General features: G+C 44.0%; 1 protein-coding gene across 4 annotated transcripts in view; it reads right to left on the reverse strand.

The window, feature by feature from the left end:
* The window catches only part of DNM3 (dynamin 3), a 386,126-nt gene that overhangs the window by 262,071 nt on the left and 103,824 nt on the right, over positions 1 to 20,231 (reverse strand). For all 4 annotated transcript variants that reach the window (XM_080649442.1, XM_080649441.1, XM_080649440.1 and 1 more), the window contains 6 exons: positions 11,531 to 11,629; positions 10,332 to 10,492; positions 9,092 to 9,234; positions 5,866 to 6,001; positions 3,955 to 4,022; positions 609 to 747 (listed from right to left, as the gene is read on the reverse strand). In XM_080649442.1, the coding sequence (XP_080505568.1) occupies positions 609 to 747; positions 3,955 to 4,022; positions 5,866 to 6,001; positions 9,092 to 9,234; positions 10,332 to 10,492; positions 11,531 to 11,629 (746 nt within the window). The remainder of the gene's footprint in view (positions 1 to 608; positions 748 to 3,954; positions 4,023 to 5,865; positions 6,002 to 9,091; positions 9,235 to 10,331; positions 10,493 to 11,530; positions 11,630 to 20,231) is intronic.

Below are 20,231 nucleotides of genomic sequence, written 5' to 3' on the forward strand. Positions count from 1 at the left end.
ACCACCATTGACTGAGCAGATACTGTAGTTAATGCATTAAGGGCCCTGTGGTTCTCAGGCATCACCTTGTTTAATCTGCACTGAGGTAGTATTATATTTACTATTATCATCCCCATTTCAGAGAAATTATAAACCTCTAGGGATTCAAGGTCACACAGAGGTGAAGCCAGGATTTGAATCAAGGTTCCCAAGGCTAAGCTCTTAGACCACCCTGCCCCTTCCCAGAATGTCCAGGTTCAAGTGGAATTCATGTAAATTTAGGAAACTTTCCTTGCTAATATATACAATATCAATGATTCCCTTCCCCTAACAATTACCCTCATCTATAGACCAAAGGAAAATTAGTTTAGGGCATTCACCTTGTTCTTCCAAGGTGATGTTGACCTGCTTAAGCAACCTATGTGGAATGGATGATAGAAGGCAACATGCTGTCTATCAGGAGATCAAGTCCCCACTCAGTACTTTTCACAACCTTCCCCTTGAGCAAACACACCACCTTCTCTAACAAAGGAGGGGAGGGAGCCAGGCAAAGGGAGGCATGCGACAGGGTGGGAAAGAGGGGTAAACCAAACAGAAACTTGTTGGAAAGGTCAGTAATTCAAGCTTACTTTTTTGGTACACTTCTTGACGGTGTTGATTAATTCTTGCATTACCAGATCTACACTCTTCAAGGAAGGTCCTTTCAGCTTCACAATTTGTTTTTTAACTATTGCTTCAAACGCCATGTCTGGAGTAAACAGCCCTGTCCTGAGTGTGAGAAAGAGAGCTGTATGTTAGATTTTTTTTTTAAATGAGTAATAATATCCAGTACTCGTTTTGATTGACAGGTCACTTAAAGAAAGAGTGAATACCTAGTTTAAAAGTTACCGAGTGATTTATTCTAGCCACAGTATCATTTGTAATAACTTTAATACTAATATTTCATAATACATTCTGCTCTATAGATGATTAACATTACCTAAAAATAGATCCCAAAGTGTTTATATGACATATCATCTGGCCTTCTCATTAATTTGTCTCATTTCACAGTCTCACAGCAATAGAAAGGAATGCTACAATGGAAATGGTGTTCTAAATGGACATTTCTCTTTCAAAAGTATTCCAAAAGCAATCCTCTCTTGGCCTCCATGAAGCAGGTAACAGTCCTCATTTTTGAGCCCTGAAACAGTTGACACCACTGAGAAATTTCGCTATAGCAAGTGCAGTGGGTCCCCGTCTGAGGTCGGGGGGAAGGGGAGGAAAAAGAAAGCAGTTAAGTAGAACTAGCCTGGGACCCAGGATGTTGAAATGGTGAGTTTACAAACAATAAAAAAACAAACAATAACAAAATAGCAAGTGCCTTTTTCATTTGGCTAGAGTCCATTCAAATTGGAATTGGAACAATGCTCTTCCTGTGCTGTGCAGGAGCCCAGGAAAGCAGCCGAGTGTGTGCTTCATGGAAAGGGATTATTCATATTTAAACTAAGAGTCCATGAGGGACCTGGGCCCTGAGCTCCGGCCATCCTCAAAGACCGGCAGCGCTTGACTCCCTATTCCTAAACCCTCTTCCCATCCTCTTCTCACCTCTCCTGCCTCAACTCCTCTCCCGGCAACACTCAACTCCACCATGTCTCTTTCGGGAAACTGCTTCAACACTCCCTTAACCAGCTTTACGCTACCTCCCTCCTCCTAACCACCGACCCTCTGTTCACCTCTATGTCTAACTGCGGCGATCCCACCAGATTGGAAGTGTAACTCTCCACCTCGGATACAGAATAAAATCCACACTGTGCAGCTTAACATAAAAAATGTCCCCCTCTGACCCTACCCTTCCTTTTATTTTCCTCCTTCCTCCCGTGCACCCTGTCCCCCCCCCCCCCACCCACACACACACACACCGGGCCACCTCCCTTTCCACAAACACACTCACACTCTTCGTTTATGTGACGTCTCTGCCTTCCTCTGGGATGTTCACTTCGGAACCCCCGCCATGTCAGCCGTCCACACCCCGCCCGCACTGCACAGCCCGGATGGTAAGACCACGTCCTGCAGCGCCTGCCCCAGTCCTCCCGCCGCCCAGGCCTCCCTCCTCCGCACCCCCACATCCGACTCGCAGCAGTGACCGGAGCACGTGCTTTGTCCCCCGGCTACACTGGCAGCAAGTGTCACGATCGCGCTGCCTGTGTTTGTCCACAAGGACCATCTCCCTGGCCTGCTCAGCACTGGTTCTCAGCATTTACAGACAAGGAGCCATCCGGTCCTCCGGAGCAAGGGAGGGTTCTGTTACTGAGTGTCTAACAGAATCACCTGGGAGCACCACTTCCCATACGTGCACTTTAGGGCCTAGAGAGGCATGCCGTTCGGATGTCTTACATACAGGGCTGCACCATCTTCCAGGCAAATTAACTCCAGAATTATCGCAACCACCCATCTCTTCGGTTGCTATGCACCGACATCAGAAATCTACAAAACACTGAATCGCTGAGCTTTGGCAGTTACAGTCCACAAAAATGTTACTCGTAAGGAGTTTTAAAAGCCAAGTGAAGTACGAAGTAAAAATATTTTGTGACCCAAAATCTGTGACCTGACAGACACGTTGAAACACGAGCTGCGCCCGCTAAGGAGCAAGGCCCAGCTCCACAGCAGATGCACTCAGGACGCAGGGAGAGGGCCAGCACGAACAGGGAACGCACGCGGGAAGCCTGCGGCGGCGAGAGAGACTGGGTTTGGTTATAGATGTTCCCCCTTTTTCACTTGGTGAACGCTATGTACTAGCACTATTTGAGACTTGCAGAGACAGTCTCCATTTTAAAACAACAGCTAATTCAATGTCACAACTCCATTGGAAAATCACTCATCACATTCAAACTCACGGTCAGGCTTTGCCCTCTCAGATTCTGTTCCCCAAGTAGTCTCCACTTGGCCCTGTGTGGGCAGGGCGGGCGCGCGGCACGTGGGCGCGCGGCACGTGGGCGCGCGGGGCACGTGGGCGCGCGCGGCACCCACTGCCTATAGACAGGGGGCGCTTCCCGCCTATGGGATAATCCAGGAAGTGGGCCACCTAAGTTTTATCAGCCAGCCTGACTTCAGGACATCTCAACTTAACGTATGCTCCATTACATTTTGTTAGCCTTCTGGACATGAACTCCAGAAATGTGTGTTTTAAAGCCTTTTTTCCTTTATTTTAGCTCTTTAAAGAAAGCAAATGCACATTATACCACGTTATACAAGGTTAAATTCAGGCACCAGGGCCACTCCCAGCCTCACGTCCTCTGCTCTCCAGTCTACGTTCCTAACTGCAGTCGACGTGTGCGACCCCCGGCTCCGTGGACACAGGCTGCAAGTCACCACCTCCGCCTAGCATTGGTCCTTGCACTTCAAGCCCTTTCATCCTCCAGCCCCAACACGATCCATCCTCTCATGTCTCACTGCCTTGCTCCCGACCCCATACACACACACACACACACACACACACACACACACACACACACACACACAGAGACATCACACAGACAGATACAGACACACACAGCACCCCTTTGCCAGCTGAAATCATTCTTGTCCTCTAAACAGACAAGGTTCGACTCAAAAGTTACCACCTTCATTAATCTTTCCCAATCTTGCTCCACAACTCCAGCCAAAAGCAATCTGCCCTGTCTCCGGGTAAGTAACGATGACTTATGAGCACGCCAGGCCTCCCTCCCTGCGAAGCAGGCTCTGGAGAACAAGGGTCCCGGATCGAGCTCACAGGGCTGGGAGTGCAGACGTGTTTCTGTTTTTTTCTAATTGAAAAAGACCAAGAATGACGATCCCGGGAATTAACCATTGAACCCAAACCAGGATTTCCTACTTCTTCCTCCCACCTCCGTGTTCTGCTCGGCCCATATGGTGAAAAGCTACTTCGCTAGCCGTTCATAAACCTCCTTCTTCTTCTCGTAGCTGGGGCAAAAGGCAGGGGAAATGGGAGTCACTTGCCTGATACCATGTATGTTTTTGATGGCATAGCTTATTTCTCTTCGCAATTCCTTCTCATTGAACTCCATCTGCAGATGCAAGATGAGCCACAGTTAGGACACTTAATTCCGTTAACTAATAATACTATTGAATATTAAAGGAGGAGAATAGCTTGGCTTCATTGTTAATAAATGGATGCTCATGTCTTCCCTAACTTAAACCCAGATGGCCAAAACATCTGTTTATAGAAAGTTCAAGGCAACAGAGAACATGAGGGGCTTCTGGGAGTTTGATTTCTAGAGCAGCAGATTCCAACTCGTTTTTAGATAAGAGTGCCGTGTACCAAGGGTGCCTTGTGGTTATAAATATGGCCACTCGTTTAAAACCTGTAATTTTTCATTCTCTTGCTAAATGTAGGAAATGTCCTCACAGACGAATGCAGGAGTAAGGGTGTCACCGGACCTGTGATAGCGGTCCGGCTGTGCTGAGATGGGCAATGGCTGTCTTTTCTCCCTGGCCATTTTAACCACCTGAGCTCAAGGCCTCTTCATAAGAGGAAATATATTGTATTTTGCCAATCCAACACAGGGCAGATTGCTGTATGGAAATTTCCCAGAAGGTCTAGGGACCTGGAATTGATGGGGGAGTACGACCAGAGCAGCATGGAGCTTAGACCGGGAAGGGCATCCAGAGAGCATGTGGTTCGGCCTGCCTCCTGAGATCTGGCCTCTCCAGCCTCGCTGTCCATTTCCCCTCGCACTTGGTGCCACACAGCAGTGAATTGCTTTGTTCCCTCCCCTCAGCCTGTGGCTGCACAGCTCAGCCTTCACCAGGCCTCCCTGTCTGTCTGCAAAACTCTTCCCCTCCCTCACCTCCTCCTGCTTGACTAGCTGCTCATCCTTCCCAACTCGGCGTGAAGGCCGGGCTCCCTGGGCTCTGGGCAGGGATTCCTGTCTGTGGGCTGTTTCCATAGCACCCTGTGCTGAAGTTTACCACTGTCCTTAGCACATTTTAATGAAACGCTCTGTTTACCCATCTGCCTCCCACACCAAGACATAAGCACCCGCCTCTGTAGGGCGGCAAGCCGCCTAGTCCCTGAACCACTTAGCTGCCTCCTGAGCGCCTTGACCGTAACAGGATTCACGCTTACACACAAGCTCGGCTTTGCCTGTTTTCCTCATCTCATGGCACCAACGTGCGCAGCTGTGCAAGCCAAAACCTCAGGAGTCATCTTGAATGTTCTCTTTCTTGCATCCCCCAGATTCAGTTCGAGCCCTGTGGACCCTACTTCCCAAGCCACCAATCCATCCTAACTGGACACTTTCTTCCTCGAAATTCTTTTCCTACGCCCTTCCCTTGGTCAGCCCCATCTGCTCTTTACCTGCTACAGGTGCTCCCTTTGTCCTGGGCTGCTTATCTTGAACAGCCCGCTTCCTCCCCACCCCTTCCATCTTCACAGCTGACCTCTTCACAGCATTGTGTTCATGTTTTCAATGTCCCCTACTCAGAGACACCTTGCCTGAATGTGCCATCAAAAGTGGTTCCCCCACCCTCCCCCCCTCTCTCTCTCTGTTACATGATCATATTTGAGATCTCTTTAACTTTATCTATTTCCCCCACCAGACAGTGTCTCTGTCCCAATCACTGGCACCTAGAATAGGTGCTCAAGAAATACGTTTAAATTAGACAATAAATCGACGTCATAGTGACTCAATTAGTATTTGTTGAAATAATTTGAAATCTCATTGAATAAAATTGGAGCCATCAGTAAGAAATTATTTCTCTCCTAAATTTCATTACCTGATTATGAAGGCTTTCGTTCCAAGAACTACCTTAGTCCCATACCACCCCCGTAACATTTTATGAAGTTATGTAGAACAGAATATGGAAATGAAGTGAAACCAACAGGGGAAAGCAACGTTTGGTACAAACCTTTACTATCTCAAAAGGAAAGCGTTCATGGAAAATGCGATTGATTTTCGCACCCCCTGAGAGCTCCAGGGTATCAACTTGATCCCCGGAGCCTTCAATTCTCTTCTCAAAGTCCACGGCAAATTGCTGAACCATCCTGCAGTTGTGAGAGAGAAATTCATTCCAGTTGAAGTAACCAGGCTCTGTCTGCATTTCTCATTTCAATTTACTGTGGTTATCGCCTAGAAACCTTTTCCTGGTGTTCTTAGTGGCACCTACTGGCAGAATTAGCATTGCACTTTGCTCCGCACTCAAAATGTAATGATCTGAAATACACATTTTTTCCATTTATTTTAGACATTTAATTAAAATGTAGTCTAAATATCTGTGCCATTCAATGCATTCTGTCCATTTCTTTGCAGTCATAGAATGCCATTTTAAAATACTTGAATTCAAGTTAAGTAATAAATCTTTACAGAGAACAAACAAGCCACAGCTCCTACGACATCACACCAGGATGTTCCAATGGCTCTAGCTGAGTCCCCTTCCCAATCAGCTCTCTTCCCCACCCCCAGCATCAGAGAAAACGATCATGTGCATTGGTAACGACTGGATTTAGGAACTCTAATTTTATCATGCTGGAACTACTTTCAAATTCAAAATCTAATAGGGAAAAAAATCCAAACCATCTAATACTTGCAGCATCTTTTATCAAAATCATGGATAAATGAAAAGTAACTGCAAATTATTAAGCCAGGAACTCTAGAATATAATTAGATGTAGCTATAGCTATATCCACGCATATGCTAATGCTAACCTAATTCTTTAAACACCTAGAAGGGTATAAATGTATGACACATGCTGAAACAGTGGGAAATTTTAGAAAATGTACGTCCTGCCATTCTTTCCCTGTCCTGCCACTGCAGCCAGCATACGAAACACCTAAGTCCACACTATCCTTGCCCTCCTTCTCCCACCTGACAGACTCCTCCCTTCTTCAGGGTCTCACTCACATTCGCTTTCTCTGTGAACTCACACCTCTGCTCCATGGAACTACTTCTGCTTCCTCATCTAGGCTCCATTAATATTTTATACTTACCAGAGATATCACATTTATCAGATTAGTTTCCTAAATGTCTGTCTCATCTGCTCTACTGTGGCCTCTTCTTGAGGCCAAAAATCTTATCCACTGTTAAATCCCCAGATCCAGATGCCAAGCAGAATATACAGAGATGAGAGGAAAGAAGACGGGCAGAAAGGGAGGAACGAAAGAAAGAAGGAAGAGAGGGTTGGGAGAGGAAGGAAGGAACGGAATCACTCATCTAGCAGGGGAAAATCTAACTGTGGAAAAGTCTGTAATCCAAATCCAATGGAGTCACAGAGGCAAGACCCAATCTTCGCAAGGACAATAGTTTTGGTTGGATATTAAGATGATGACCTAGCCCGGCCAGCGTGGCTCAGTGGTTGAGCTTCAACCTATGAACCAGAACGTTACAGTTCGATTCCCAGAAAGGGCACATGCTTGGATTGCGGGCTCGACCCCTAATAGGGGGCGTATAGGAAGACAGCCAATCAGTGATTCTCTCTCATAATTGATGTTTCTCTCTCTCCCTCTCCCTTCCTCTCTGAAATTAACAAAAACATCTATATATATAAAAGCCTAATATGCTAAGTGTCTGACCGCTTGACCAGTTGCTATGATGCACACTGACCACCAGGGGGCAGATGCTCCTACTGGTAGGTTAGCTTGCTGCTGGGGTCTGGCCAATGGAGACTAGGTGAAGTAGGCTGGACACACCCTGGAGCCCTCCCGTGACCCCTCCCCAAGCCGGCCAGCCTCTCTGGCCTCCAAAATATTTCTTCTAATTAATTTCCTTTCAATGTGCATGAGTTCGTGCACCGGGCCTCTAGTTTTTAAATAAAAGATGAAGACCTAGGGCCTACACAGAAATAGCTTTCATTTCTCCGTAACTTGAAGAGTTTTTATAGGTGCTTAACCAAAGCCAAGAATAAAAAGGAAAAAAATGAACTAGGAAAGAGGTGAATCCAAGAAAAATTTATTTCCTCTTTAAATGGATAAGATGAGCATATAAATTGCTACCTAAATAATTTGAGCATTTAGAAATCCCCCCACAAAGAAAGGAATTATATTATGCATTTTAAACCAAATTAAGGATATTTTGATTGCAAGACTGCAAAGGGAGAAAGGGGCCAATAAGAGGTGGCGAGCATCACCCTGGCCAATATGGCTCAGTTGGTTGGGCAGCATCTCGTGCACCAAAAAGTTGCTGGTTTGATTCCTGGTCAGGGCACATGCCTGGGTTGGAGGCAGCCAATCAATGTTTCACTCTCACATCAATGTTTCTCTTTCCCTTTCCCTCTCCTCTTCCTTCTTCTCTCTAAAAATCTTTAAAAGAAAAAAGAGAGATGTCAAGCATTATCTTGGGAGATGGACTTCATATGTCCTGGAATATAGATGGATGGGTGGGGGTGGGGAGAGTGTCTTCTGGTTGAGAGGGCCCTGAGACAAGTTACAGAACAGGGATAAAAGGACAGATGAAGCTGGAAGGGACCAGGAAAGGGAGTCGGGATAACAGACACAAGGAGCTAGTCATTCTCTAACAACACTGCAATCCTATCCCAAGGCCCCACAGGGATAAATCTAGTAACCAGGGATAAGATGGGAAGATCATGAAGGAATAAAAAGATATTTGGTAGTTTTCATGTTTGCATGTTCAAAGGGTTAATTAAAATCATTAAGGACAAGGATAAAGAAATTTCAATGTGTATGTACTTTTCTATTGAATCCTTGGTTCTCAATCCGCTGAAAAAACACATACACAGATCATATGAAAATGATTGGGGGTGGGGGGGGAAGGTAAGTACAAGTGACACCGAGGGAAGGTGGACAATCCAGGTGATACTTTCAACAGAAGCTCTGCCCACTTCTCATTCTAAGGGCAAAAACACCCCCGCTGAGTTATCATATTGGTACTACCCATTTACTGAATGCAATTATAAAAACAATAAAATTGGGCATGGGGATGAGCAACTGGTTAAATTTATAACAACAATTATTCTTCAAGAAAATGTAAAGATTCAAGGCTCACTGTATAATCTATACAAAGCCTCATGTACTTGACTGCGACTTCTGTTACGCCGAGAAAACAGCATGACAGGTAACAGACTGAGGCAAAAGCAAAGGGGAGAAACTGTAGGGCGGAGCAGGGGAGGGAGAGGGGCTCACTGCAGCAGGGCTTTGGTCTTCCTGGTGGGGTCCTCGGGCTTGAAGTTCTTGTAGGCGTCAACTTCGTGTTCTATGGAGAGCATCTGGGCCTGCAGTTTGTTCCTGAAGTTTGGCAGGGTGTCTCGAATGTGGTTGGTGAGTTGCTAAATAAAACAAAACAAAATCTCACACACGCATAAGACAGGTTGAAGATGAGCTCGTGAGGTTGAAGATTAGCTCGGGAGACAAAAACTTGGCCTTCACTGTTTTTGTTTTGTTTTGTTTTAAGACATTTTTAATTGTTGATAGTATTACAGATATCTCTCATTCCGCGCCCCCCCCACCATCTCTTTATTCCCCCTCCTCCCAGCCCCTACCCATCCCCCCAGGTCTTTACTACCCTATTGCCGTGTCTATGGGCTATGCTTATAAGTATATAAGTTTTTTGGTTTATCTCTTCTCATTCCCCCAACCCCACATTGAGGCATGTCAGTCTGTTGCATGCCTCCATGCTTTGCTTCACTGTTTTTCTAATTGCTCAACACTGGAAAAATAATACGCACAGTTGACAGATAGTCAGAAGCAGCTCAGACCCTCTCCTCCACTGCTGGAGGCGATGCTCAAAATGTCTCAGAGTTACTCGCGGGGGCCATCTGGGGTAGCCTGTTCAAATGCCGCTGATGTTACCAGTGAGGATGCCTAGCAACACCCGGCCGGGATGGATGATCAGATCACTTACCTTGTCCAAAGAAACCTTAAGTTACAATGTGGTGGAAATGAAGGAGTGGAGAGCTATGCGGGTGCCTGACGTTCTCAGGAGACATGGCTCCCCACCCTGGTGGAGCTCGGAGGTACTTGTCAGCTGTGAACCTCCTCTCTTCTGCAGCCCCGACAGGTGCTTCCTCTTGACTCTACCTCTAGCCCCAGCCTAACCGTGCTGGGTCACTGGCTTATGCCTTCAACAGGTTATATATAAAAATGTGTGCTAAAATGTATACCCCTGGTTCTCTGTTCCTCAATAAGCATGTCTTTCTGCTTTGAGCACTGCTCTTTCAATAATATTAAGGTGGATGATTCTATTCAAGAGAATAGTAACAAATGTGGCTCTAAATATTTATATTCATTTTTAAAATTCCTATCATTCAAGCTGTATGTCTTACGTTAAGAAAAAATGAATACAAAAATAAGAAATATGAATTCTAATATTCACTTACATATTTCCTTAATTGTTCTTGTTGCTTGAAAGCACATTTATTTTTACCTGATTAAGGACCTTCTGTAGGTGCGGAGTCCCCATCCGATCGGCAATATGTCTGTAAGCCGGGTGTGAGAGAAAAAATTTCCTCTCCGCCAGCATGGCGGCCTTGATGTCCTTCTTCCCATCAATGTCCTTTTGGCTTCTGTTTACCACCCCCACGTAACCTGAAACAGAACACACACCTATGGTGTTTGGGGCACTCTTTGTTGTTTATTTTGGGGAGATTGCAAGGCTCTCAAAGAGGCTGAATAAAAAAGGCAAAATTATTAAGGCCTGAGGAATAGGTCCTTTTACAAAACTCAACTTGAGACATCAATATTTAATAAAGCCTGGTTGATTTGGCTAATGGCAATATTTTAACATTAACACAATAATGTCCTTTGCCCTTAAAAGCTCTGTGCATTTTAATAGAGTATGTTTCTGCTGGGCCGGTGTGTCTCAGTGGTTGAGCATCCCATGAACCAAGAGGTCCCGGGTTCGATTCCTGGTCAGGGCACATGCCTGGGTTGTGGGCTCAATCCCCATTAGGGGGTGTGCAGGAGGCAGCCAATCAATGATTCTCTCTTATCAATGTTTCTATCTCTCTCTCTCTCTCTCTCTCTCTCCTCTCTCCCTTCCTCTCTCTCAAATCAATTTTTTTAAAACATTTTTTTAAATAGAGTATGTTTCTTAGTAGTTTTGTCATATAGCAGGTAAGTCAGATTTAGAAGAGGACAGTATATATTTATGTAGTCTTTGAATATTTATACACTTCCTTCCAACCCCTCCCTTTTTCTGTTTTCTTGTTCCTGTTAAGGAATAGTTTTCCCCTTGGATCATTTTTCATATGTCTATTCCATAAAAAGTGCAGCTAGCTCTAACCGGTTTGGCTCAGTGGATAGAGCGTTGGCCTGCGGACTGAAGGGTCCCAGGTTCGATTCTAGTCAAGGGCATGTATCTTGGTTTCGGGCACATCCCCTGTGGGAGGTGTGCAGGAGGCAGCTGATCCATGTTTCTCTCTCATTGATGTTTCTAACTCTCTATTCCTCTCCATTGCTCTCTGTAAAAAATCAACAAAGTATATTTTTTTAAAAAAAGTGTAGCTAATCATAAACCCATTCCTCACACCTGAGGCACCATTAAAACTAAACCTCCCACTGGTCTGCCCATTGTTTCTCTGCCACGTCATCAAAGGAATCCCTGTGGGGCACACGATACGTTACCCCTGCGAAGAGGCAGCAGCTTATTCTCTAGAATGTCCCTGGCATCCGTTCCCTCATCCATAAGGTCCAGTTTGGTGATGACGCCAATGGTTCTCAGACCTGCAGTACAAACAAACCCAACATTGCACAGTCTGCAGGAAACGAACCAATTGCAGAGACATAGTTCTCCCCATGTGAAGCATGAAGCACTCATGTGCCTGGTCCTTTTCCTGGCCCTCTTTCTAATCTGCTACCCCAGGCCGGTCTGGGGGACTCCGATGGGATGAGGAGGAGAGTTGTGAAACCACCATCCATGAGCTAACCTTCTATTCAACAGAGAAAAAATAAACAGTTGTATCACCAAATACTTTTAAATTCATGAGTTTATTTTGGTATCTTGCATACATGGCAATTATACATTTCAATTTTTCTCCCAGGTACTGCACATAACATGCGTGCTTACATTTTTTTATGTATGACATTATTTTAAAAACATAAACATGGGCCAATGATGAGAGTGCACTAAAAATCAAGGCTTATTATTGATCCAGTTCTGGAGCTGGGTCCATACAGCATCAAGCTAGTGACAGCCCATCAGTCCATTGTGTGTGGGGCCCACATTGCTCGGGGCCATGTGGGCAAATGCAGAGTGTGAGAGCCCCACAAGCCCGAAGCACGAACCAAGAGCAAGAGAGAGAGAGCGCCTTTGTTTAGGAGGTTATATATCTCAAATTTTCCCATGCTCGCAGTGGCCACCCCTACTCTGGCCAATGACCTGTTCCCAGGTGTGACTGACAGACAAGTACCTTCCCTGTGTCACTCAGACTTTCCTGGGCTTGTGTCCATTTGGCCTTCCCTTTGCTCTGTTCCAGTGATTCATAACTGGGTCCATGACAACAGGATCCAGAGAATATACCGAATCACTCTGAAGGTATTAAGAGATTTCAACTTCCGAAGGTGAGGTTGGGGGTGCATTAGCGATAGACATATAGAAGATTATGCAAACAGAGAGTCAACTACTAATCTCAAAGGCAGCATCATGGAAATGTAATCATAATTTACCACATGGCTTATCTGTGAATAACCTTTCAGAATCATACATATTCATTAGTGAAATGTCAAGGGTAAGTGTATGCATGTGTGTATGAGTATATGTGGGTATGGGAGAGGGATACAGAACAGCTAAATCTTCTCTGCAGCAGAAAGTCAAAGAATATCTAAAATTTTTTAAAAATCAAGAAATAGTATAAAAAGATCACATAAAAGTATGGAGGGGAATACAAAAAGAAAAAGCTAAAATGGTTGAAAGTGGAAGCCTCTGGAAATAAGTAATCAAGAGTTGGGAGGAATGGGGAAGGGACTGATACTTTGATTCAAAGCCTTTGGGACTGTTTTTTTTTGTTTGTTTGTTTTTGTTTTAAAGCTACGTACATTTAGAACATTAATAAAAATAAAAGTTGAATTTTAAAAGCATTTTCTTTACTGCTCCCTTATTTATAAGAAGGCAATGGAGTCTATACTTGGCGGTGTGCCCAAGGAGATCCCTGGCTTTTTCATGTTTAGATGTACAAATAGGCAGCTTTAAATCACCAATGAAGTCCTGCTACCAGACTGCAGACCCACACTGACAGACCTCAAAGCCTTGGCCAAAGGGTTTCCAAGGCAACATGTTTTGCAAACACTTCACTGGAAATCTGAAGACTTAGATAAAAACAGTAATAGAGACCAATTATTGAGCCCTGATTATGAGCCCGCCTCATCTAGGGCTTGAAATTACTCTATGCAGTAGGTACTAGTATTTCCTCAATTACACAGATGAGGAAAGGGAGACTTGGAGAGGAAGAGTACGCTGTGTAAAAGCTCACAGCCTGTAGGGTGTGAAACCCAGGCAGCCTACTTCCATTTTTAATCACCGTATTTTTCTGCCTTCCAATTCTTTGCTAGATTCTACAAGTGATTATCTGTGTTCTTTGGCAAGTTCATTAGATGTCTCTTTTGAGCCCAGATTTCTGGGGTGGAGAACAACTCCCAAATTTAGAAGAGATTAGATAAAGTAATAAGCAAACTGAAGAGTAATTTAATAAAATTCTTGCCCTCCAACTAAAAGGAAAATATAAATAAGTTAAGAGCTAATAAGTAACGTGTGATATTGTTTCAATTATCTTTCTCTTCAGGAAAGAATAGCCACAATGATGAGCTCTGATGAGTTCTAATGAAGACCTTAAAAAGACCCAATGCACATCAAAGGTCTGATTCTTATATGGCCTAGAGGCCAAGAGCACTGGCCCAAGCATTGCCTCTTATTAGCTCCAAGACATTAGTTTCCTCATCAGGTGTAACCACATCAATAGAAGAACCATTCATCACAGCTTACATTTGATGCCTGAATAATTATTCTTTTTTTAAAATTAATTTTTAGAGAGAAAGGAAGGGAGAGAGAAACGCTGATGTGAGAGCCACCCACCACTGGTAATCGAGCCCACAACCTGGGCACATGCCTTGACCAGGAATTGAACTGGCAACCTTTCAGTGCACTGGACAATGCCCAACCAACTGAGTCACACCAGCCAGGGCTGGAATAATTTTTAACAGCATCTCCTTTAACTCTTAAAGGACTTCCTGTTTGAAGAGTAAGTTATAGCCCAGCCAGCGTGGCTCAGTGGTTGAGCGTCAACCTATGAACCAAGAGGTCATGGTTCAATTCCCAGACAGGGCTTGATCCCCAGTAGGAGTCGTGCAGGAGGCAGCCAATCAATGATTCTCTTTCATCATTGATGTTTCTATCTCTCTCTCCATCTCCCTTCCTCTCTAAAATAAATAAAATGTATTTTTTAAAATAAGAATAAGTCATATGTTCACTCTGACTCATCAATAAAATGAGTCAAGTGAGGAACTTGGAAGTTGCCACTGTGTCCAAAGAGTAAGTCAAAAGCAGAATGGACTGAAAAATCAACAAATCCATCTTAGATTCATCAGACAAGTGGAGTCATAAAGCATTGCCCCCCAAATTTGGAGAGACAGACAGATGTATACAGACGTTTCACAACCCAGAAGCAGAAAACTCCGAGGGAACCGGGGCCCAGGTAGGAACACCTGTAATTGATGAACTGCTGAATGTTCATTGTGGAGAATCTCAGAGTAGAAAGCTGCAGGGGGGGCCAGTCGTAATAGGTATCCATCCATACTTGTGTTAGTTTTGCCTCCAGGAGCTCAACCGAATCCTCACAGTGATTATCTAGGAAAAATCCCCTCGTGATTCCAGTGGGAGAAAACAACCTGAAAATGGGTGAAAGGCTGGAAAGACACCTATCCAAAGAAGATACACAGACAGCAGGTATGTATCTGAAAAGGTGCTCTAGACCACATGTCATCAGGGAAATGCAAATTACAGCCACAGTGAAATATTACTACACACCCACTAGAGTGGCCAAAATCCAGAACACTGACAACACCAAATGCTGGTGAGGAAGTGGGACAACAGGAACTCTCCTTCGTTGCTGATGGGAATGCAAAATGGAGCAGCCACTGTGGAATATAGTTTGGCAGTTTCTTACAAAACTAAACATATTCTTACCATGGGGCCCAGTAATTGCACTCTTTAGTATTTACCTGAGGGACCTGAAAACATGCCCACACAAAAACTTGTATGCAGATGTTTACAGCAGCTTTACTTATAATTTCCAAAACTTGGAAGCAACCAAGATGTTCTCCAGTGGGTGAATGGATAAATTAACTGTGGCACACCCAGACAATGGAATATTAGTCAATGCTAAAAAGAAATGAGCTGCCCTAACCGGTTTGGCTCAGTGAATAGAGCATCGGCCTGTGGACTCAAGGGTCCCGGGTTCGATTCCGGTCAAGGGCATGTACCTTGGTTGTGGGCACATCCCCAGTAGGGGGTGTGCAGGAGGCAGCTGATCGATGTTTCTCTCTCATTGATGTTTCTAACTCTCTCTCCCTCTCCCTTCCTCTCTGTAAAAAATCAATAAAATATATTTTTTTAAAAAAATGAGCTGTCAAGCCCTGAAAAGACATGGAGGAAACTTAAATGCCTGTTATTACTAAGTGAAAGAAGCCATCTGAAAAGACTATATAATATAGGAGTCCAACCATATGACATTCTGAGAAAGGCAAAACTATGGAGGCAATAGAAAGATGTGTGGTTGCCAGGGGAAGGGGAGGCAGGAGTGGAAAGCAGAGCACAGAGGGGTTTTAGGGCAGTGAAACTATTCCGTACGAGATTACAATGGATACATGTCATTATACATCTGTGCAAACCCATCACACATACAACACCAAAAGTGACCCCTAATGGAAACTATGGACTCTGAGTGATAACAATGAGTCAGTTTAGGTCCATTTGTACCCCTCCAGTGGGGGATGTTAATAGTGAGGGAGGCTGTGCATGTGTGGGGACAAGGTGTATATAGGAACTCCCTGTACCTCCCATTGGGTTACTCTGTGAACCTAAAATGGCTCTAAAAAATAAAGTCTATTCATTAAAGACAAATACCAACACATGTAAAGTACTTGGTACATAAAAACCACTCAATAAATGAAAGTTGTGATCTCACCAACTTTGTTTCCCATCACTGCTCTCACTCTGCTCCAATCCTGAGCTCTCAATATCACACAACCAGATGCAGTTCTCCATGGGACCATGCATTTTCGCCTCCTCACTTCCTATCACCATCCCCCTCACCTCCACATAGCCTTCCCTTCTCTTCTTTTCTTGGTCAACGCCTACCATCTTCAAAATCCTTTTCAGGCCTGACCTGCAGGTCCGTAATCAGACTCTCACAAGTGTACGTTTGGAGTCCTTCCTCCGTGCTCTCAGAGCTCTCTGTGTACACAAACATCAGAGTTCTTACATGACACTAGGAATCTGCTTATTTGTCTATCTCACTCAATAAGCATGTCAGGATCTCTTCAAGAATAAAATAATATCGAATCTGCATATTCTAAGCAATTCATATAGATGCCAAACAGAGTGGGAACTCAATACATGTTTATTTATTAAATAAATAAATGAACGAAAAAACAAGCCTATTTATTTTCCTTAGGTTCAGATAAGAATTGAAATACAAATTTCAGAAACGAAAGATACCATTCTACCATGTTACCTGTGTTTGTGGTCAGCACAGTGGTTTTCCTATAAGAACACTGCCATTTCTTCCATTGATGAATGCAACTAAATTACAAGTAGTGTGTTGTTTCACTTAATTAAGAAATGGGACAAAACCAAGCCAGGAACCACATTAGCAGTTTCCAGAAAAGTAATCTGGAACACTGTACACTAACACAACAGCAAAGAAAAAAAATCAATGACGAGTTAGTGTAAACATGTATATAGCAAAATTGAAAACAGGCTTAGGGAATTAGATGTCCTTCAGTTAATGCATTTTTTTTGTTTTAGGTTTTGGTGGGGGTTCGGGGGGGGTGAAGTAAATGTGTGTTTTTTTCTGCTTGGCAAAGACTATGGAATATTTTATTTCTGCAAGCAATCAGCGATGAATGGGAATAGTTTCATGGTGTGTTTTTTTCCTATAAGTTTTCCATGAACATTATTTCCTTGTTACTTTCAGAAATTCTGAATAGCACAGTTTTCATTTTCAAAGTCAGGTAATATTATTCCATGTGATACTTGGTAAAATATTAAGTGATAGAAAACATAAAAATTACAGTTGCTATGGTAACAGACTCTATCTTGCTCACCAATATATGCCCAGAGTCTAGCAAAATGCTTGAAAGATGTTTTTAAAACGTATTTTTATTGATTTCAGAGAAGAAGGTAGAGGGAGAAAGATAGAAACATTAATAATGAGAGAGAATCATTGATCGGCTGACTCCTGCACACCCACACTGGGGATGGAGTCCCCAACCCAGGCATGTGCCGACAGGGAATCAAACCATGACCTCCTGGTTCATAGGTTGATGCTCAACCGCTGAGCAACGCCGGCCGGGCAAACAATTTAATATTTGTGGAAGGAAGAGAAGAGAGGAGAAGAAAGACAAAGGAGAGAAAGGAGGAGTCCCTGGCTGTGGGCCTGGAACTGTTACGGCCTTCCCACACTTACCTTCTCATGCAGGAGTTTTTACTGCAGACAATAACACAGCCCTCAGCAATCTATTTGGAATCCTGAACAGATACTTCAGACAGCTGACTGCTGACCACAAAATGTTCTGGCCCAGAACGCCATCCAGGCCTCTGCCAGCAACAGCAAGGAAACTGTCCGGAGTTCCAGATGGTGAACTTGGTACTAGATAACACCAACTCTCTTTTTTTTAAAGTCCCCCTTCACTCCCAAGCCACATCCAAGATCCGCTGGTCATCTCTCCTCTTCTGAACAGGAGAAACTGAAAAGCTCCTCCTACAGCAAGAGTTTCTCATTCAATCTATCGGTTCTGCTGGCACCTACTATATAGGGAACCTGATTTGCATTATATGGGCCACTATGAGCACCACTACAAGAAACTATGGTTTACACACACACACACACACACACACACACACACACACACACAAGTTTAAAAGTATGACATAAAATTAATTTGTTTCATTGCTTAGAAAGCGGGTTTGTGGCTTTGCGCACGCATAGGAACTAAAACTGCTTTCTGAAAGGGTTGGCTCCAGCTCTGTGCGTCTTCATGGCTTATAAAGATGACAACACGAATGTGGAAGGAGCCTTGGCAAATGATAATGTTGGCAATCCTGAGCAAAGCCAGGCAGGCAGGAAGTGGAAAGCAAGGGTTAATTTTACAGGGAGATATTTAAGTTTAATAGCTCTATGCTTCCTGAAACTGCTAAAACTATTGGTTTTTTAAAAGTCTTCTTTAACAGGAATTTCTGCAGGAAAAATAACTGCATATCTGAAACTTGACAGCCACAAACCCACTTTTTAAGCAATGAAACAAATTAATTTTATGTCATACTTTTAAACTGCCAGACACTTTCTAAGTACTTTGCAGATATTAACTCGTTTCGTAACAACCCTGTAAGTAAGGAATTACAATTACCCCCATTTTACAGATGAGGAAACTGAGGCACAGAAAAGTTAAGTCAGTTGCCCAAGATCAGAAGCTGGTAAGGAGTGGAGCCAGGATTCAAACCCAGGCAGTTTGGCTCCAGTTTATGCTATTAAACACTAGGCTGCCCTGTTTTACAATATAATTTTATGTTGTATGCTTTTATTTATGTAATTTCTTATTAAGGCAAAGTTTCTGTAAAATGTCTCTTGGTTGTTTTAGCAGAACAGCTTGTCCTTCATTCCAGCAAACTGCCCACTTCCTCCCTTTGCGGCCATTCTGCCAGTCCTCTCACTGTGCCATCTGGAACCATCTCTGTTGTCACCAAATTGCTCCAACACACTCCTGCTCTGGTCTAAACAATGCTTCTCACTTCCTTGCTGTCACTTACACCCAGTTTCTCCCCCATGCCTTTTGGGTCGGGACTGCATGTTTTCCTGAGCTCCCTGGAGCTCAGGGTTGGAGGAAAAGAGAGTGGACATTAATGAAGTTTTCTTGCTCCTCGGAGCTGCTCCAAACCTCTGTTCCTTCTATTTGCTGCCATCTAGGAAATGCCCAGACACCACCATATTTAGCACGCGCGCGTACACACACACACACACACACACACACACACACTCTTAATTGAAGGTTTTAGTATCATGCTATTCCTTACTATCCTTAGTTCCACCATTATCCAAGCAGCTTTGTTGTTTGTGGAGATGATGTATCCAGCTCTCTTATGTACTGAGTTTCTTGACCTCTCCTACTCAGTGATTTTTACCTGCATGCCATGTTAGCAGTTTCCTCCCATGATCACCTCCTGGACATTTGTAATGTGGACTTGTTCCATCTGTACATCATAAACTCTTACTAGTCTCTAACCACAGACGCCTTTTCTTCCCATGCCTTTGCTCTCCTACCTCATTCAGAACCCCATTCCTGAACCATCCCATTTCCCCAAAAAACTTACAGGTCCTGTCTGGCTTCACTTTCTTCCCTTCTTCCAAGGATTTCACAGTCCACCTTTCCAGTGAGTATTTTTCCAATATCCTCAACTCTTTTGCCCACTTTGTCTTCCATCCAACAGATCCTGCAAAATTCTGACTCAAAAGCAATCCAAATATTTGCCTGTCCAGCCCCCGGGCTGCTTGGTGCACATGCGCTCTGCCCCAATGGAGTCCTTCAGTGTTGCCCACTCGCTCCTTCTTCCTTACCCCTCAGCGGCTGTTCAAAATACCTTGCTCCTCAAACATCTTACACAACCCCCTGCTCTCCCATCCTCCTTTCCACCCTCCACTCCCAGTTTTTTCTCAGCCCATAGCCTTGCTTCCAACTTAGAGAGAAAAATCTACGTCAACAGGCAATAAATTCTTCAAATGCCTCTCCAGATATCTCCAAATTAACCACTATCTGCATGTACTTTCTTACTTCATTCTTGTGTCTGTGGAAGAAATGGTTCTCCTTCTATTCAAGAAACATTGCAGAGAAAGAATAGAGGGAGGAAAGGGGAAAGAAAGGAAAGGGGAGGGAGGATGGAGGATGGAAAGGGGGAAAGGGAGAGAAGGAGGAAGTACGGAAGGAGGGAGGGAGGGAAAAAGAAAGGAGGGAAGGAGAGGAAGGAAGAGAGGAAGAAAGAAGAAAGGAAGGGAGTTGGAGGGAGGGACCCTGAAATCAGCTAGGGAAAATGAAAGTCTTAGAGAAATTTAGAAGTTTT

Source organism: Plecotus auritus (assembly GCF_963455305.1).
Source record: "Plecotus auritus genome assembly, chromosome: 12".
In the NCBI taxonomy this organism is placed as follows: domain Eukaryota; kingdom Metazoa; phylum Chordata; class Mammalia; order Chiroptera; family Vespertilionidae; genus Plecotus; species Plecotus auritus.